We start from the raw sequence: 19,317 nt of genomic DNA, 5'->3' as shown, positions 1-19,317 counted from the left end.
TCCTGTGGCCTTACTTTATCCTATAGATGAAATGTAAGGTCCTTGGGACAACTAGGTGGCACAGTGGATAGAGTGCCAGGCTTGGTGTCAGGAAGACTTGAGTTAAAAATACAGCCTCAGACACTTACTAGCTGTGTGATCCTGGGCATGTCATTTAACCCTATTTGTCTCAGTTTCCTCATGTGTAAAATGAGCTAGAGGGAAATGGCAAACCAAAAGTCTTTGCCAAGAAAAACCCAAATGGGGTTGTAAAGGGTTAGACCTGACTAAAAAGACTGAATGACAATAAAGGCCCCCTTTTTGTATCTGTGTCTACAGTGCCTTGCACAAAACAGGCACTTTATTGCTTGTTGAATTCATTTACATTGAATTTAATTTGAATAATTCCTTTTTACCTACAATTTGACATTTTTAAATGAATGCCTCTCTGAATTTGGATGACATATATACATAGTAACTTGTTATATGGAAATTTTGAGATTTGTTCCTGTATAATCAATCTTAGAGCTATAGAAAAATATAGAAATCTTATACAGACGATAAAAATAGATGTGTGTTATTATACACAATATACTGTTAGTAGATTAAGTCTAAAGTAATACAACTAGGACCTAAAAGCCTTGGTCACACCTGTTATATATGGAATTCCTTTCAGGAGAGGGCTTTTATAGATTTATTTATATTGATCCACTAAGTGGATCCATGTATTATTCTTTGTTGGTGGTGTGGTCAAGCTATGTATTTTGTAGAATTCCTAGCTTCCTTCAAAACAAAGCTCATGTGCTCATATGTATGTGTAAATAGATTTTTACAAGGTCATTCAGTCACATCCAACTCTTTATGATCCTGTGACCCACAGCCACGCCAGGCCCTTCTATCCTTCATTATCTCTTGAAGTCTGTCCAAATTCATGTTTGTTGTTTCTTTGACACTCTCTCTCCATCTCATCCTCTGCTGTCCCCTTTTCCTTTCACCTTCAATCTTTCCCAACATCAGGATCTTTTCCAGTGAGTCACATTTTCTCATTATGTGGCCAAAATATTTAATGTTCAGGTTTAGTATTTGACTTCCATTGAATAGCCTGAATTAATTTCTCTAAGTATTGATTGATTTGACCTCCTTGCTGAATAAGGGACTCGCAAAAGTCTTCTCCAACACCACAATTCTACATGTGTTATTTACATATAAAATAACTTAATCCATTACTGACAGAATTTTCCAATGATGTTGTACTAAAACTGCCTTAGATGGAACTGCCTTTCACTGTTGCTACTTACTTCCTTTGAATGTAGTGTTCTTCAAGTTACTCAATTGTTGTTTGACATTTTACATACTTGTGGAAGCCATTTAATCATTGATTCCCTTAAATGAAAGGCAGATGTTACATGTCTTCAAGTTTATCTTGAGAAAATCTTTGTAGCCCCAGTAAGAGGATCTTTGCATCACCTTATTGCACATTCAGTAGCGTACTTTGTACTACAGAGAGATAGCCATAGACATTTATTTCGGAGATTGCTTTCTTCCATTCACAAAGTTTATACAACCTTGTCAAATGGCTGCTCTTACATGCTATTTTACTGATATTAAATTTCTGGAGCACTACTGCATTTTCTAAATTTATCTGTACTCTTTGGTATATTGATTTGTGTGGGCAAGTTATATGAAATGCATGCATCTCCAGAGTGTGCAAAAAGTAGGAAGATATTATTCTTCCCTCTCTTCATGTAAAGAAAGTATGGCTGTTGAAAGGCATTTCTATGGGTTTGATTTTTTTTTTTTAAATAATTGACTATGGGACAACTTGCTGAATGTACTATGTGTGAACTTTAACTTTTTCTTGCTGGCCATAGTAAAATTATCCTGAACAGAATCGCTTTCTCTCTTACTGCTTATCAATTGTGTCAATATGTGGCTTAGTGGTTTTCTTATTTTTTTATGCAAATGTTTCTTTGTTGATATATCTCCCTTGCTCCATTGATATTTCTTTTTTTTTTTTACCATTAACTTTAAATTTAATGTGATTTCTCTTCTCAAATATGTTCATTTTCTATTTTAGAATTCTCTTTTGTCCATTGGCTATATTATTTAGGTATCAGTTATCCCATATCCAACTATTTCTTTCATATTTAGCTATTAAAAAGGAAGTTTGTGTTTTTGTGTACAATCTGAAAAAAGAATACTAATAAAAAGATACATTTTGGTTGTTTTTATGTAACTTAGATCAAACTTCTAAAGTATTATTTAAAATGTCTACAATTTTAGTAAGGAAATGCTCAGGTATTTGTTTGCTTATTACTTTGGATCCTTAGAATCAGATTAGGACATAAAAATTAATTCAATAATTGAATAATTTCAAATGTTTCCAATTAAATTCCTAAAATTATTCAAAATAAGCTTGCTGTGAAAAATCTTTGGTTCCTGAGAGCTTCTATTAGAACATAATTTCTGTTTGTCAAATACTGTTTGTGCTGATTCATTGTATGCTCTCAGTAGATACTTATTTATTTGATTGGGTAGAAAGTTACCTTATGTTCGGTTCAGTTTCTATAGAGAAAACTCAACCCTTGGACAGAAAAAAATCTTAATCATGACAGTTGGCACAGGCCTTAGAAGTCATTTGGTTCAATTCAGACCTGCCACATTATTTCCATCTACGTATTACATTTCCAACAAATCCACCCTTTATTTGGATACCTTTAGTGCCAGGGAATTCCCCATTTCATGTTTACACAGCTCTGTTAGAAACTTCTTCTGTATATTGAACTAAAATTTGCCTTCTTATAAATTCTACACATTAGTGTAGATCTGGAGATCCTAGGAATAAATTCATCCTCTCTTTTACAAGATCGTTCTCAGAATTTGAAGATATTAATTATGATCACAAATTTTTTCTTTTACCAGTTTCTTCAACCAAGTTGGCCATCACAAAGTAGAACACAACTAAAATGTGTTTTGCTCTAGATGTTGTCAAGGTCATATTAATGTTTTAGTAACCAGGTCACAGTGACCCAGTGAGTGTATAGGTATAAGTATTATTATGCATTAAAAAAAAATCAGCTGGGGCAGCTAGGTGGCACAGTGAATAGAGCACTGGCCCTGGAGTCAGGAGAAGCTGAGTTCAAATATGGCCTTAAGACACTTAGCACTTACTAGCCGTGTGACCTTGGGCAAGTCACTGAATCCCAACTGCCTTGCCTTTCCCCCTCCAAAAAAAAAATCTGCCCAGAATCTACCTGGTATTTTCTAAAAACACTACTGTTCTTTTAAACTGCCCTTAAGATAATCTTTGATGTATATATACACTTATGAGAAACCTAATGATTTAATGGCTAGTATAGGTGGGTAAGTTAATGACTGGGATAAGCTGAGAGTGAACTCCGTTGTATTTTTCTGTGCCATCCTATATCTCCAGTCCCTCTTATTTTTTCTTGCCTTTTTTATTTGTATGTTCTTTTAGTCTCCTTGCATGCTCTTCTTTCTACCTCCTCTCCCTGTCCCCCAAATAAATTAAGGAGAGACCAGACTGTTAATAAAATATTTAGAGAGTATAATATGTATCATAAGACAACATGTCTTGCTGATCTCATCTTTTTTCCTAAAAAAGAGACCCTTGTCCAATCTCTTCCCTACTAGTCATTCAGTATTGGAATAATTTTTGACAATCTCTCCCTTTTATTCCATATGTCTATCACCAATTTTGCCATTTTTTTCCTTAATTCTATTTTATGATCATTCTCAATTATTCATGCTCAGAATCTTAGGGTTATCTTCTTATCTCTTCATTCTCTTGTCATATCATTATGCACTGAACATTGTATGCTTTTTTTCTAAACTCTTTCAGTTCATACTCTTCTTCCTCTAGTCTGTCCATTCATTCATTTATTTCTTCACAGAATTTATTGATCATCTTGTACTTAAGGTATTATCCTGTCAATAAAGAATATATAGAGATGAATATGATAAGTCATTATTTCTTGCCCTCTAGGAACTTAAAATATAGTACATGCTACTGTGTGTGTGTATGTGTGTATGACACTTGTTAAATACTTCTCTTGATGATAATACATTGCCATTAAGACTTCTTGGTAATTATTTAAAGAAATTTTCATTTTGGCAGAATTGATTTTAGTTTCTTAATTCCTGCCCTCTGCATAATTTGGGTATTAAAGTTAAGATAAAAATCCATTAGAAACTTTTGTTGTCAGCAAAATCAGTTGAAAATATACATTCACTTAAAATAGTTTTTTGGTAAGGCAACTCTGTTAATTTTTCTTTTTTTTCCCTCAGTCTTCACGAAGAAATCAGTGATTTTTATGAGTACATGTCTCCTAGACCTGAGGAAGAGAAAATGCGAATGGAAGTGGTGAATAGGATAGAAAATGTTATTAAGGAGCTTTGGCCCAGTGCTGATGTGAGTAATAGTCTAGATTTCTGTAGTACCTGTAAACAAAATTTCTGTTCTCTTTGTGTTTAAAGATAAATAATATCTCTGTCCATCACTATTTTAGAATAGATATCTTATAATTTATATGGAAATTCACATACAGAAATGTGTGTTCATTTAGCTTTGTTTGCTTGTTAACATTTAATCAGTCTAACAGTTTCCTACTGTCTTTAGAATTTCAATTTTAAAATTATTTTCATTGAATTGAAAAACTTGTTTGTAATTTATTTTTATCTTCAAGCTGTTAAACAGTAACTTCCAAGGGGAAAACCATATTTAAGAAGTCATTGATATAATAGAAAAAAAGCATCTTATACTTGAATACAATTTCTTATTACAGTGCTTTATTAAATTATTTCTATAATTTTGAATATAGTATATAGATAGTGAACAAATAGTAATTGATATTGGGAATTCATCTGAATTAAAAGTGTTCCTTGGGCAGCTAGGTGGCACAGTGAATAGAATACCAGCCCTGGAGTCAGGAGGACCTGAGTTCAAATCCAGCCTCAAACACAACAAATAAGCTAGCCGTGTGACCTTGGGCAAGTCACTTAACCCCCAATTGCCCTCCAAAAAGCAAAAAAGAAAAGTGTTCCTTAAACCTTTCTATCTTGTGCTATTTGAGTTCTAGTTCTTACTCTAGGAAGATTTTACTTTTTTCCTCCAAAAATAAAAAAAAACTATTCTTTTCTCCCCTAGATTTTGACCATTTTTACTTCTTGATAGTATTTTTGGTTAGTAAAAATATTAACTCTTTCCATTAGATACCTTTCAAGGCTATATTCTTTAGTTAAGTGTATGTGAAGAAGTAATTTACTGAATGACCTCGGAAATTACACATCAATGGCTTTTTTTTCTCTTTTCACCTTTTTTCTTACTGCCTATCACCTTGTAACACCAGCCCCACATCTTAAACCTTCAAATTCCAATCTCTCATCTACAAAAAAAAAGCAAAAACTATAGAAACTTTTTCTCAGACTATAATAGAATTAATAAAACTTAACATGTAAGAATAAGAAAGCATCGCTTTACTTGAATTTGCATTTTTGTTCTAGTTAAAAACAAAAAAAATAATTTTCCTTATTTTTTCTTTCTGCCTTTTTTTTTTGTTTTTTTCGAAGGGGGCAAGACTGGGCAATTGAAGTTTAAGTGACTTGCCCAAGGTCACATGGCTAGTATGTGTTAAGTGTCTGAGGCCAGATTTGAACTCCGGTCCTCCTGACTCCAGGGCCAGTGCTCTATTCACCTGCCCTGTTTTTTGAAGGAAAAAAATGGAACATTTTATTATATCACCCTTTTTACTTTATTACATTACCTTGCTGACCAATTTGAAAATTCCAACTATACTAAGTGTCTGTTTTCTAACATTCTGTCAAGTCCTAATCTCTATATTTAGAGTCAAGTTTTTTTTACTCTTCAAAAGATGACTATAATACATTGTACAACCCTGCAGTCTCCTAAATTAAAAAAGACCATTAGAAGGCTAGGCTCTTAGGAATGGCAGGGAACTTATAGCTGTAATTGGTGTGGTATAGTAGAAATAGCAGTAGATTCTCAAGTCAGAGGATATATGGATTCAAATCCTACCTCTCTAACATATACCACCTCTGTGACCTCAGAAAAGTCATTGTAAAGTGAGAAAGTTACACTAGAGGGCCTCTGAGGTCTGTTCTACCACTTGTTCCCACAATGGTATCACAGTGGACAGAGTACTGAGCCTGGAGTCAGGAAATCCTGAATTCATATCTGGCCTCAGATACTTATCAACTTCATGAACCTGGGTGAATTACTTCATCTCTATTTGCCTCAGTTTCCTCAAATGTAAAATGAGGTTAATAATAACACCTGTCTCCCAGGGTTGTTGTGAGAATCAAATAAGAGTATTTGTAGGGGAGGCTAGGTGGTGCAGTGAATAGAACACCAGCCCTGGAGTCAGGAGGACCTGAGTTCAAATCCGGCCTCAGACACTTAACACAAAGCTAGCCATGTGGCCTTGGGCAAGTCATTTAACGCCAATTGCCCTACCTTCCCCTCTCTAAAAAGCAAAAAAAAAAAAAAAAAAGAATATTTGTAAAAAGTACATGGCATAGAGTGGGTGCCAAATAACTGCTTACTCCTTTTCTATTTCCCCATCTAGTTCAGTTTGCTCATTTTGTATATAAGGAAACAGACCCAGAAAGGTAAAGTAAATTTTTCTGAGGTAACAGAATTAATGTCAAAGCCAGCACTACAATCCAAGGCTCTTGGCTTCTTGCTGTGGGATCTTTTTACTACCACAAATTGTTTTTGAAGTTAAGCAATATGTTATAGTCTAGTTCTTTTAAGAATTACAATCTGTAAAAAAAAAAAAAGAATTACAAGCTGTATATAATAAATCTCTATTAGCTAGGTCATTTAATTAACTAAAACATCTGAACCATGCCAGTAATGGAGAGATTAATAATAACAAAATCAGGGTTGTTTTATATATTTATATAATCTAGGCATTCTTCTCCTCTTTTTAAGCAATCGGGGTTAAGTAACTTGCTCAAGGTTACACGGCCAGTTATTTCTGGGTGTGGTGCTGAGTGTCTGAGCCCGGGATTTGATCTTCAGGTCGTCCCAACACTGGAGCCGGTGCTCTTACTCGCTGAGCCACCTGGCCGCCCCTTAATCTAGGCATTCTTATAAGGCAACAATTTGAAGATGTAAGAATTGTTTAGCCAGATGCTTAGATGTTGCTTAATTTGGACACCTTTTAATAATTCAGTAGATGACATTTCATTCAGGAAATAAGAAAATGCATTTTTTTACAGGTAGCATCTAGTATTCTAATTCTTTAATATATTTATCTTATGATTCTTTTCTGAACTTGGGGCAACTCTTGATGAAGCTGAAAGCTCTCAATGAGGTTTCAGTTGGCATAGGTTTTAACTCTAATAACAGCTACAAGTTGTATGACTGAGAATTGGGTCAATATATTCAGATTGTAGACTGGGCTGTTTCAGCCAGTTGGGCAGGAATATAAAAATAATTTAATTATAATGTAGAATGTTTTCTTTTATCACATTTCTACTTAAACATGTGTTTGCTCTTTTTAAAAAATTCTCCATCTTATCTAATTTATTTTAAAAATCTATTTTATTGTTTGTTTTTTTTATGACCTCTTTCCTACCCCCATTCACTAATATTGGTCCCTTTGTAATGAAAGGAAATAGTTTAAGCAAAAAGAACCCCCCAGAGTGCCCATGTCTAACAATAAATTTAACACCAGAATAGTAACTACTTGATTTTTAGAAGGGAAAAAGTAACATTTTGAAAAGACTAGAAGCATTCTAATGTTTTCTCCTCTTAAGCTTTTCTATTTATATCATATGAACGAAACTTTTACAAGCTAAATCCAATTTCCTTGGATTATAATGGGAACTTTGGAAAAATTAAATGTCATTAACAGGACTTATAAAATATTCTCGTAACTCAGTTAAGTCTTATTTATGTAGGTGCATAATAATAGTTGACATTTATATAATGCTTTAAAGCATGCAAAGAGCTTTATATACATAATTTCATCCTTTCAACAACCTTGTGAAATAAATAATATAGGTACTGTTAAACCTATTTTATAAAGGAGGAAGATGAGATCCAGTCTGTGATATTCCTAAGATTGTGTAGGTAGTAAGCATTCAGAGGGAGGATTTGATCACATGTCTTCTGATTCTAGAATTAGTTTTCTTTTTGATGTGTCCTGTTGCCTCCTTAATTAAGATCCAAAACCAAATTTTTCTGACAACTTATATGCTATAAGATATATCTAAGTATAGTATTTAAAGCAGCTTGTACACTGCTAAAAAGTACCAGTTGAGTAGTGAAAATCATTATTTTACATCAATTTTAGTAGGTTTCCAATGATACTCTATAATTAATCATTTGTTTCTTGTTTTTAGGTCCAGATATTTGGAAGTTTTAAAACTGGATTATATTTACCTACCAGGTTTGTTCTGAGTTTTATAATAGAAAATATTTTACAAGTGATTGTTTTTGTTTTTTTCTTGGTACAAATTTATATATACAAAAGTAAATAAATGTTTTTGGTTATGACTCCCAAACACACACACACACACACACACACACACACACCCCTATGCCTTCTATACTTCTATACACTTCCATATGCCTTCTCTATGTTGAGATAATAATTTCCTATTATGTTTATAGCTTGTTTGTACAGTTATTTGCATGTTGTCTCCTTTCTTAGGCAGTGAGCTCCTTGAGAACAGAGACTATCTTTTGCCTTTCTTTGTATCTCTACCACTTTGTACAGTGTCTGACACATAGTAGGTGCTTACTAAATGTTTATTGATTGACTTACCTCAGCAGCTAACTAGTCAAATCTGTACCTGAAAAAGAGCATTACTATAACATATCTGATAAGTGGTTACCCAGTGTGTACTTAAAGACCCTCAATGAAGTGAAAACTGCTACCTTCTGAGCCAATCCAATCTACTTTCAGAACGTAACTCTTAGGAAGTTTTTCCTGATTATCAAGCCTGAATTTGGTTTTCTGTAACTTCTGCCAGTTGCTACTCATTCTGTCCTATGGGGCCAAATAGAATGAATATAATTCCTCTTCAGATATTTAAAGGCAGGTATTATATATCCCCTGAATCTTCTCTAAGCTGAACATTCCCATTTCATTCAAATGTCATGGACTCAGGGCCCTTCATCATCCTGGTTGCCCTCCTTTGGATGTGTGAAAAGAATACCTTTATAGGTATTCTAATTATAGACTAAGATCACATTAGCTTTTTTTGACTGTCACATCCCATTCCAGCCCAAAACTGAACTTGCATTCCATCAAAACTTCCAGATAATTTTTAAGACAAAATACACTTTAAACATTCTTCCCTAGTATTGTTCTTGTGGAGTTGATTTTTTGAACCCAAGTGTGAGACTTTACATTCATCCTAGTAAATTTCATTTTTATTAGATTCAGTCCAATGCTCTAAATTGTCAGTATTTTTTTTATCTTGACTTTACCATTGTATTACTTTAACTATCCCTCCTAGTGTCATAGATTATATACATTTATTTGATAAGCATGCCGTGTACCGGTATGTCCTTATTCAACTCATCGGTAAAAGTACTCAACAGAACGGAACAAACAGAATGACAACAGCAAGAACAGAATCCTGGAGCAGTGAAGACTTCCTTCTGTTGATCTTAAACCAGTTAACAACTGTACTTGGATTCATAACTGGTTGAGTGGCTAATTTTTACTATCATCTAGCCCAGTGGTGTCGAATTCAAGTAAAAAGGCTTCAAAATAATTCTTAAGGATCTCTGTGGACCACATAGTGACTTGGAAAATCACATATTAACATTGTGAATGTTCTGTTGTATTTTTGTTTATTTTGTTAAATGTTTCCCAGTTAAATTTTAATCTGGTTCAGGTCTACTCTGGAGTATTATGTTTATTTGACACCCCTGATCTAACACACATTTCCCCAATTTTTCAACAATAATAGTATGAATTATTTTATCAAATTCTGTTGTTGATGAAATCATTCTGGTTCTTTATGATCACCACTTCCTTTTCTAAATGTTTAGTAACCATTTCCTTAATAATACTTTGTAGAATTTTGTCAGGAATCAAAGTTAAGTTTGAGTTTGACACCACTATCTTTTTTTTTTTTTTTGCTTTTTGGAGGGCAGTTGGGATTAAGTGACTTGCCCAAAGTCACACAGCCAGTAAGTGTGTCAAGAGTTTGAGGCTGGATTTGAACTCAGGTTCTCCTGACTCCAGGGCCTGTGCTCTATTCACTGCGCCACCTAGCTACCCCTTGACACCACTATCTTAAAACAACTCCTATTTTTCCTCCTAGTTGAAATTGTTTCTTTTATATTTTGAGAATTTTATTGTTGATGTTCCCATCCCCACTGAGCCAACTTCCTCAGTTTGTGGTATCCTGTCCATCTTTCCTCTGAATCCTTTGGAATATGCTTCCTAAAAATTTAGGAAGCATGTCAAACTATGCCTGTATTTTTCTTTTTTTCAAACTCTTTGAGGTCAGTTTTTCATAGTGACCCACATTTATTATTTTAACTCCTGAAATCAGTGAACAAATAAGTCAACAAGCATTTATTAAGTGCTTACTATGTGTCTGGCACTGTACTAAGAGCTGGAAATATACATACAAACAGGAGGAAGGGCTATTCCTGTTTTCAAGGAGCTTACATTCTAATGGGGGGGAGGGAGAAAATGCATAAAAAGCAGGATACAGAGGGTAAAGAAGGGAAGAGGTACCTGGTACAGGGGCATTGTTGGTTTCGCCACTTTTTTGAAAGAATGGAGTTATTAGCTACTCAGCTTTTGGAAGAATGAGAGCTCTAGCAGATGTCTGCATAATTGGAATTCGCCTTCAGAACTACATAAATCTTCTGTACCATCCTTGTTTTCCAAATTTGTCATACATTTCCTCTTTCTAGGTGCACTGTAGCATATACCAATGACAAATGCTTCTGTTTTTCCCTCTTCTAATCTTTAGCCCAATGCATTCTACCACGCTTCTACTCTCTGGTTATTTAGTGCTGCTCCACTCCATCTTTCACTCCCCCCAACACGTCTATCTTCCTATCCTATTTCTTTTGTATGAGGTATACTCATCCAGAACAGGTAGCTAGGTGGCACAGTAGATAGAAAGTACTGAGTTTGGAGTCAGGACAACTTATCTTTCTGATTTCACATCTGGCCTCATATATTTACTAACTTTTTGACCCTGGGTAAGTCATTTAACCCTGTTTGCCTCAATGTCCTCATCTGGAAAATGAAGTAGAGAAGTAAAAAGGCAAGCCATTCTAGTATCTTTGCCAAGAAAACCCCAAATGGGGTCATGAAGAGTCAGACACAACTGAAGGGCAACTGAGGGGGCGGCTAGGTGGTGCAGTGAATAGAGTACTGGCCCTGGAGTCAGGAGGACCAGAGTTCAAATCCGGCCTGAGACACTCAACACAAATGCAAAAACTAGCTGTGTGACCTTAGGCAAGTCACTTAATCCCAATTGCCTTACCTTCCCCCCTCCAAAAAGCAAAAAAGAAAAAAAAGAAAGGCAACTGAGACTGAATCCAGAACCGTATTCTAGGCATGGGTCTTATTCTAAGCCTTAGTGATACTTATGGGATCAAATTTGCCTGTTTATATTTATTAGGACCACTGGTTTACTTTACCTGTTGCCTCAATGGTTATGCATTTTTGCATATAGACTTTTGAGGCCTTATATTTTGGATCTGACTTTTGTGATCTTCTGCTATCTCAAATGCTCTTCTTCTTATTTTGTAGGTACTTTCTATTATCTAGTTTGGTGAAAAGGGAGTTCTTCCCACCTCCTATTCCTAACCCAACCTTTTCCATCTAAAGCCCTTTTGATTAGATTTACAGGACACTAGACAAGTCCATCTTTTCCTTGGTTTTCTGTATACTTCATCATGGGCCAGTAGTCTTTCATTCCTAATTTTAAGCTTGGACCACCAATACAAATCTTATTCTCATTTACCATCTTTTTAGTCAGCTGTTCACTTACCAAATAATTTTTTCTAGTTTGCATTCTTAATTTTCAGTGGGTACTGTTGATTAAAAATTCTGCCTTTGCTCCTATAGTCTTCAGATTCTTGCCTAAGATTTTCTAATCTTTGGCACTGTTTTCTATGTTTCTTTTAGCAGTTTCATTGTGCTCATATGAACCACTAGAAATGGATATATAGTCATCCATTTGGACAAATCTTAGCAGATTCTCTTTTATATTTTTCATACACACCCTGAGGATGCCAGACCTTATCAAATTGCTGCTTTAGCATTCAGGAGCAGCAACCACCACTATTCTTTTCTTCTGATACTTAATGGATGATTTCCCACCAGACAAAACCTGTAGATTCCCATCATATTCCTTGGAACAGAGCTGCTGCTTCTTCCTCACAGCATCTGGTTCTAGGAGGAATCTCAAAATTACTTTTAGCTACAAGTATATAGTGACCTTTGAAAAAAATGTAACCTTTATTTTATTATACTTTTAAAAATTTTGTCGTTCCAGTCGTTTCAGTCATGTCTGACTCTTTGTGACCCCATTTGGGGCTTTCTTGGGAAAGATACTGGAGTGGTTTGTCATTTCCTTCTCTAGTTCATTTCTCAGATGAACTGAGGCAAACAGGATTAAATGTCTTACCCAGGATCACACAGCTAGTAAGTATCTGAGGCCTGATTTGAGTTCAGGAAGATTAGTCTTCCTGACTGAATTCAGGCCTGACACGCTATTCACTGTGTCACCTAGTGGCCCCATTTTAAAATTTATAAGCATTCATTTTTGCCTTCTTCCACCTCTTTCTCTGTCCCTGCATTTTAATTTTTTTAATTGTATGTTTATTTTTAGTTTATATCATTCATTTCCATAAGATTTTGAGTTACAAATTTTCTTCCCCTCTTTCCCCTACCCACCACTCCAAAACAGTGATCCCACTGAATACCCCCTCTCCCAGTCTACTCTCTCCTATATCCTCCCCCATTCCCCCTCTGACTTTCTGGTAGGGCAAGATGGATCCCGATACCCCAGTGCCTGTATATCTTATTTCCCAGTTGCATGTAAAAAAAAAATTTTTTTTTTAAACATTTGATTTGAAAACTTTGAATTCCAGATTCTTTCCCTTCCTCCCTCATCACCCACCCTTACTGGGAAGATAAGCAGTTCAATATACATTGTACATGTGTAGTTCTGCAAAACATTTCCATAGTGGATATATTGTGAAAGACTGACTATATTTCCCTCCCTCCTATCCCACCCCCAACTTGTTCTATTCTCTACTTTGACCCTGTCCCTTTTCAAAAGTGTGTGCTTCTAACTACTCTCTCCCCTAGCCTGCCCTCCCTTCCATCATCCCCCCTCTCATCTCCTTCCCTCCTATTCTCCTGTAGGGCAAGATACCCAATTTAGTGTGTATGCCATTCCCTCCTTAAGCCAAATTCAATGAGAGTAAGGTTGACCCATTTCCTTTTGCCTTCCTGTTCTTCCCCTCCATTGTAACAGTTATCCCTTGCCTCTTCTGTAGGAGATAATTTGCCCCATTCTGTCTCTCCCCATTTCCTCTCATTATATTCCTCTCTCACCTCTTAATTTCACCTTTTAAATATCATCCCTTCCTATTCAATTGTTCCTGTGCCCTCTGTGTATACCTGTACACATATATACACATACTCACATATGTATTCATATGCCCATATACCCTCTTATATAGACATATATGTATGTATACATATATACATATACACATTTATATTTCCTTCAATTATCCTCATACTGAGAAAAGTTTCATAAATTATAATTATCGTTTTTCCATGTAGGCATGTAAATAGTTCAACTTTGATAAGTTCCTTACGATTTCTTTTCCCTGTTTACCTTTTCATGCTTTTCTTACTTATAATTTTTTTTTGCTTGGAGGGCAATTGGGGTTAAGTGACTTGCCCAAGGTCACACGGCTATTTTTTGTGTTAAGTGTCTGAGGCCGGATTGACAGTATTTGACTGTCAAATTTTATATTCAGCTCTGGTTTTTTCATCAAGAATGCTTAAAAGTTCTCTATTTCGTTGCATGACCATATTATCCCCTGAAACATTATACTTAGTTTTGCTGGGTAGGTGATTCTTGGTTTTAATCCCAGCTCCTTTGACCTCTGGAATATCATATTCCAAGCCCTTTGATCCCTTAATGTAGAAGCTGCTAGGTCTTGTGTTATCCTGATTGTGTTTCCACGGTATTCAAATTGTTTCTTCCTGACTGCTTGTAATATTTTCTCCTTGATCTGGGAACTCTAGAACCTGGCCATAATATTCCTAGGAGTTTTCTTTTTGGCATCTTTTTCAAGAGGTGATCGGTGAATTCTTTCACTTTCTATTTTGCCCCCTTGTTCTAAAATATCAGGGAAATTTTCCTTGAGAATTTCTTGAAGGACGATTTCTAGGTTCTTTTTTTGATCATGGCTTTCAGGTAGTCCAATAATTTTAAAATTATCTCTCCTGGATCTATTTTCCAGGTCAGTGGTTTTTCCAATGAGGTTTTTCACATTGCCTTCTATTCTTTCATTTGTTTGGATCTGCTTAATATTATCTTGATTTCTCATAAAGTCTCTAGCTTCCATTTGCTCCAATCTAATTCTGAAGTAATGATTCTCCTCTGAGCTTCTGAGATTCTTTTTCTATCTGGCAAATTTGGCTTTTTAAGGCATTCTTCTCCTCATTGGCTTTTTGAGCCTCTTCTGCCACTTGAGTTGGCAAAATAGTCTATTTTTTAAGGTGTTATTTTCTTCAGTCAGGTTGTTGACTTGCTTTTCATGATTTTCTTGAATCATTCTCATTTCTCTTCCCAGTTTTTCCTTCACTTCTGTTATTTGCTTTTCAAAATCCTTCTCAAGCTCCTCCATGGCCTGTAACCAATTCATATTTTTCTTGGAAGCTTTTGGTGCAGGAGTTCTGACTTTGTTGTCTTCCTCCTGTTCTATGCTTTGATCCTTTTTGACCCCCAAAAAGGAATCTAAGGTTTGATTTCTGTGCTTGCTTTGCTTCCTTTGCTTGCTCATGTTGCCACTCAATTACTTGACTTTTGAGCTTTTTGCCACAGTAGAACTCTGCTTCCAGAGAGGAGAGCTTTTGTCCCAAATCACTGGGGTTTTCGCAGCTGCCGGAGCCATTAGTTGGGTGCCCTCTCTGCAGCTCCTACAAGTGCTGGCACCTGGTCACACACCCCAGGACCTCCACCCTAGACAGTGATCCAGATCCAAGCAGGTCAGAGGAAGAGCCATTACCCTCTGAATGGTCACTTGGTCCCCCTATGATCTGCACGCCAGGAACGTTGAAGCAGCTACATGGAGGTGGCTGCACAACGGCCGTGCCTCCGCTACCACTCACCCTGGGGGCAGGGTTTGGACTGTGCTTCTTCCTCCCCCAATTCCAGGAGAGTTCCATAGTGACCTTTTACTTTGTCTTTGGCATTTATGCATTGATAATTCTGGAAACTGCCACAACTGCTGGTGATCTACTCTCCCAGAGTCTGCTCCAGTTGCTGCTGTTTGGGGCCACCCTGAGGATAAAACCACAGGCTCATTTGGGGCTGAACTTGGCTCCCAGCAGGCTGTGATGGACCCTTCCTGTAGGCCTGTCGGGCTGCCTTCAGTGGGACATTTGTTTCTCTCTGTCCCTTTGTGGGTTCTGTAGCTCTAAAGTTTGTTTAGAGTCATATTTTATAGGTATTTGAGGTGGTTATGGGGAGAGCTCATGGAGTTTTCCTGCTCCTGTGCTGCCATCTTGGCTCCGTCCTGTTCCTGCATTTTTGAAAAGAAAAATAAAAACAGAACCTTGGTCAAGCTGAGTCAAGCAAAACAAATTCCTGCATTGGCCATGTCCAATATGTCTTATTCTGTATCTTGAGTTCATCTCATCTCTGATAGGAAGTGAGAAGCATTCTTCATCATTGGTTCTCTGGAATGCTGCTTGGTCATTGCATTTGATTGGAGTTCTCAAGTCTGTAAGTTTGTTTTTACAGTGTATTGCCATTATTTTATATATATATATATATGTTATATATAATATATAAATATCTATATAATAATATATAAATTGTTCTGGTTCTGCTCACTTGACTGTGCATCAGTTCATACAGTAGTTCTTCTCCAGTATCTCTTAACCTGTCCCTTTTGCCATTTCTTGCATATAGTACTTATTCCATTACATTCATATACTATAATTTGTTTAACTGTTCCCCAAATGATAGGTACCACTTTAGTTTCTAGTTCTTTGCCTCTACAAAAAAGAGGTGCTATAAATTTTGGTTGTACATGTGGTTCCTTTTTCTCTTTTTTTTTTTTTTTAATCTCTTTGGAGGTTCCTACTAGTGATACTGCTTTCATCAAAGGGTATACATATAGTCTAATGATATTTTGGACATAATTACAAATTACCTTCTAGAATAGCTGGACCAGTTTGAAATTCTAGTGGTGCATCAATGTGCCTGTTTTCCCATAGCCCCCCCACCATTTGTCATTTTTCTTTTTCTTTAACTCTGCTAATCTGATGAGTGGAACTTCAGAGTTGCTTTAAGTTGTAGTTTTCTAATTATTCATGATTTGGAACATTTTTTCATAAGATTATTGATAGTTTAAGAGTCTTCCTTTGAGAACTACCTGTTCATATCTTTTGACCATTCATCCATTGGGGAACGGCTCTTTTCTTATAAATTTTGAATCATTAACTATATTAGAAATGAAACCTTTATAATTCATTCATCTACCCATCTATGTATGTATGTATTTATTTAGAAGCACTCTTTTGCTTTTGATGATCTAGAGAGTGGTAAGGTTTTAAGCCCCCATTCAACCTTCTCTCCTAGGAGAATGACTAGGCTGTTCTATTAACATACATAACAGTCTCTTGTCTGGGGCAGGAATATAAAGTTTTTACTCAGTACAAATTACTCCAAAATGCAATTCTTTCCATACTGTGAGATCCTCAGCCTTATTTTATAAACTGTCTTATTTTCACTGCTCATCTCCTAATCACCTTATTAAGCCTCAATATTTTTACTTCTTAACTTGACAACCATACCGAAGATCCATGTCGTTATTTCAACAGCTTGACAGATACCTTCCTTTCTCACTACTTTAATGTGTTTTACCTATTTGTTTTTGCTTTATCTTACTTTCCTTTTTAAAAACTTAGCTTACTTTATCATTGATTTCTCTTTCACTTTGAGCCCTTCTTCTTCAGCCCATGTTGTGCTCCTTCAACTTTTCCTTAAATTCTCTAAGACTTCTGCTTTTCACATTAAATTTCAGGCCTTCAAAAGTTCAAATCCCTCCACATAACTATGATACCTTTCTTATTCAGTTTAACTCTTCCTTTAACTCTTTTCCTTTTGGATGTGAACCATAACAACTGCCTCCTTTGTGAAGAAATTAAACTTAAACTTGACATTTTCACTTCATTGTTCTATAGGAATCTCAAGCTCGGCATGTACACAGTGGAAACTTAACTTTCTCCTAAAACTTTCCTCCTCCAAATGTCCTCATATATGTTGACAGAACACTGTCATCCTTTCAGTCTCTCAGGTTCATAACCTTGGGATCATTTGAACTTTCCTTATCTTTCATCTCCAATGCGTAGTGGATAGGAGGGTGCTGGATAACTTGACTGTGTGACCTTGGGTTAGTCACGCAGTTCTTCTGAGCCCCAGTTTTTTCTCATGCTGAAATGAGGGAGGAGGACTTAGTTGACTTTAACCTCCTTTTCACCCCTAAATCTATGCTTCTGTGACCCTCTACATTCAGTCAATTCAGTATTGTCAGTTCTACCTTCATGACATCTTTTGAATCTCTCCCTTTCCTGACACTTAACCACTTTACTTCAGGCCCTTATTATCACTCATCTTAAAATCTCTTTATTGGCCTACTGGCTTTTATTTTCTTCAAAACTGCAGCCATAATAATAGCATGTGTTCTACCATTTCACTTATGTGCTCTAAGGTAGTAAGTTACTCCCTATTGCCTCTTAAATAACATACAAATTCCTTACCCCAGCATAGAAGGCTTTTTGTTATATGGTTCTAATCTACCTTTTTGGTTATATGTCATATATATTTACCTTTATGTAGTTAACATTCCACCCAGATTATCTGTTTCCCTTGTATTTGCTCAAATGCCTCCATGCTATGAATTCAACTTTCCTCATCTTCACTTCTCAGATGTCTATGAGGATTAATGAAGGTGGCAGTGCCTCTGTGAAGTCTTGCCTGACCACCTGCCTCAGTTGTTAATGTTTTCTTCTTTAATTAGTTTTTGTTTTCCTGTCTGTATTCATGTTGAATCCTCTAGTAGAATGTTAGCTTCTTAAGTGAAGAGACTTGGGTTTTGTTTGTTTTTTTTGCCTTTGAATTCTATTCCCAATGTTTAGTATAATGTCTAATATAGAGTAAGGTGCATGGTAAATGTTTGTTGAATTTACATGGAGAAGGAAATATTTCACATTCATCTTTTAGCTTGTGTCTTAGATTACATCATAGTCCATTGCTCATGGTAGATGTTTAATAAGTATTGGTCAGATTGAGTTAAATTATAGTAAAGTAGAAAATAATTTCATTATCTTTTTAAAAACGGAGGTGATTATTGTATAAGAAAATTTTGAATAAAAAGAGAATGAAAACATTGTAAATGGCATTAATTTTTAGCAACTAGCATACCAACTAGAAAGTACTCAAATGAGTAACTTTCTATAAAATTCACAAAAATAATAATTAATAGATTTGCTGAGAAGCTGGTGGGATTTTAATACAATAGTCTTGCTTACACTGCAGAGCTAAATATTCTTTGGGATAAGTGATCTTGTTTGTTACTAGAGCCCTAGTAACAGCTTTTATTTCTAGAATTTGAGGATTCCTTGCTCTTGTGCCTTAAAACCTTTACTCTCCCAAGGGATCACGATTTGTCTTCAATTTCACCATCCTTTATTAAGTGTCCAAAGCACTTTGTTAGGCATGGGAATCTAAAGAGCAAAAGGAAGCTGTCCCAGGCCTCCATGAGTTTCCTTGATTCTTGTTTCTTTGATGAGATAGTTTTCCCAAGACCCTGATTTATATCTGCAATCTCCTAAACAAAGACCTCACCAATTCATAGGCTGTTAGCATAAAGGTGTTAGTCAGGATTGTTGCTTTGAGGTGGGAGTACTTGCTGCTACAGGACCTGGAAAAGAGGGAGTAGAAGACACGCTGCTCAGTCCCTCCAATTCTCCTTCCTGACACTACCTTTTTTACCCCTAAAGGGTAAAGAGTGAAATACAAGGCCACTCCAGCTTACTTTTCTTTTTA

General features: G+C 35.8%; 1 protein-coding gene across 4 annotated transcripts in view; it reads left to right on the top strand.

The window, feature by feature from the left end:
• The window catches only part of TENT4B (terminal nucleotidyltransferase 4B), a 55,952-nt gene that overhangs the window by 21,139 nt on the left and 15,496 nt on the right, over window positions 1-19,317 (top strand). For all 4 annotated transcript variants that reach the window (XM_069082530.1, XM_069082531.1, XM_069082528.1 and 1 more), the window contains 2 exons: window positions 4,288-4,411; window positions 8,371-8,417. In XM_069082530.1, the coding sequence (XP_068938631.1) occupies window positions 4,288-4,411; window positions 8,371-8,417 (171 nt within the window). The remainder of the gene's footprint in view (window positions 1-4,287; window positions 4,412-8,370; window positions 8,418-19,317) is intronic.

The sequence above is a fragment of the Petaurus breviceps genome, unplaced genomic scaffold, assembly GCF_028583685.1.
Source record: "Petaurus breviceps papuanus isolate PSGF00001 unplaced genomic scaffold, PetGlider_PUasm1.0 171, whole genome shotgun sequence".
In the NCBI taxonomy this organism is placed as follows: Eukaryota; Metazoa; Chordata; class Mammalia; order Diprotodontia; family Petauridae; genus Petaurus; species Petaurus breviceps.
The sequence above is the reverse complement of the archived record's forward strand: the minus strand, read 5'-3'. Positions and strand labels throughout refer to the sequence as shown.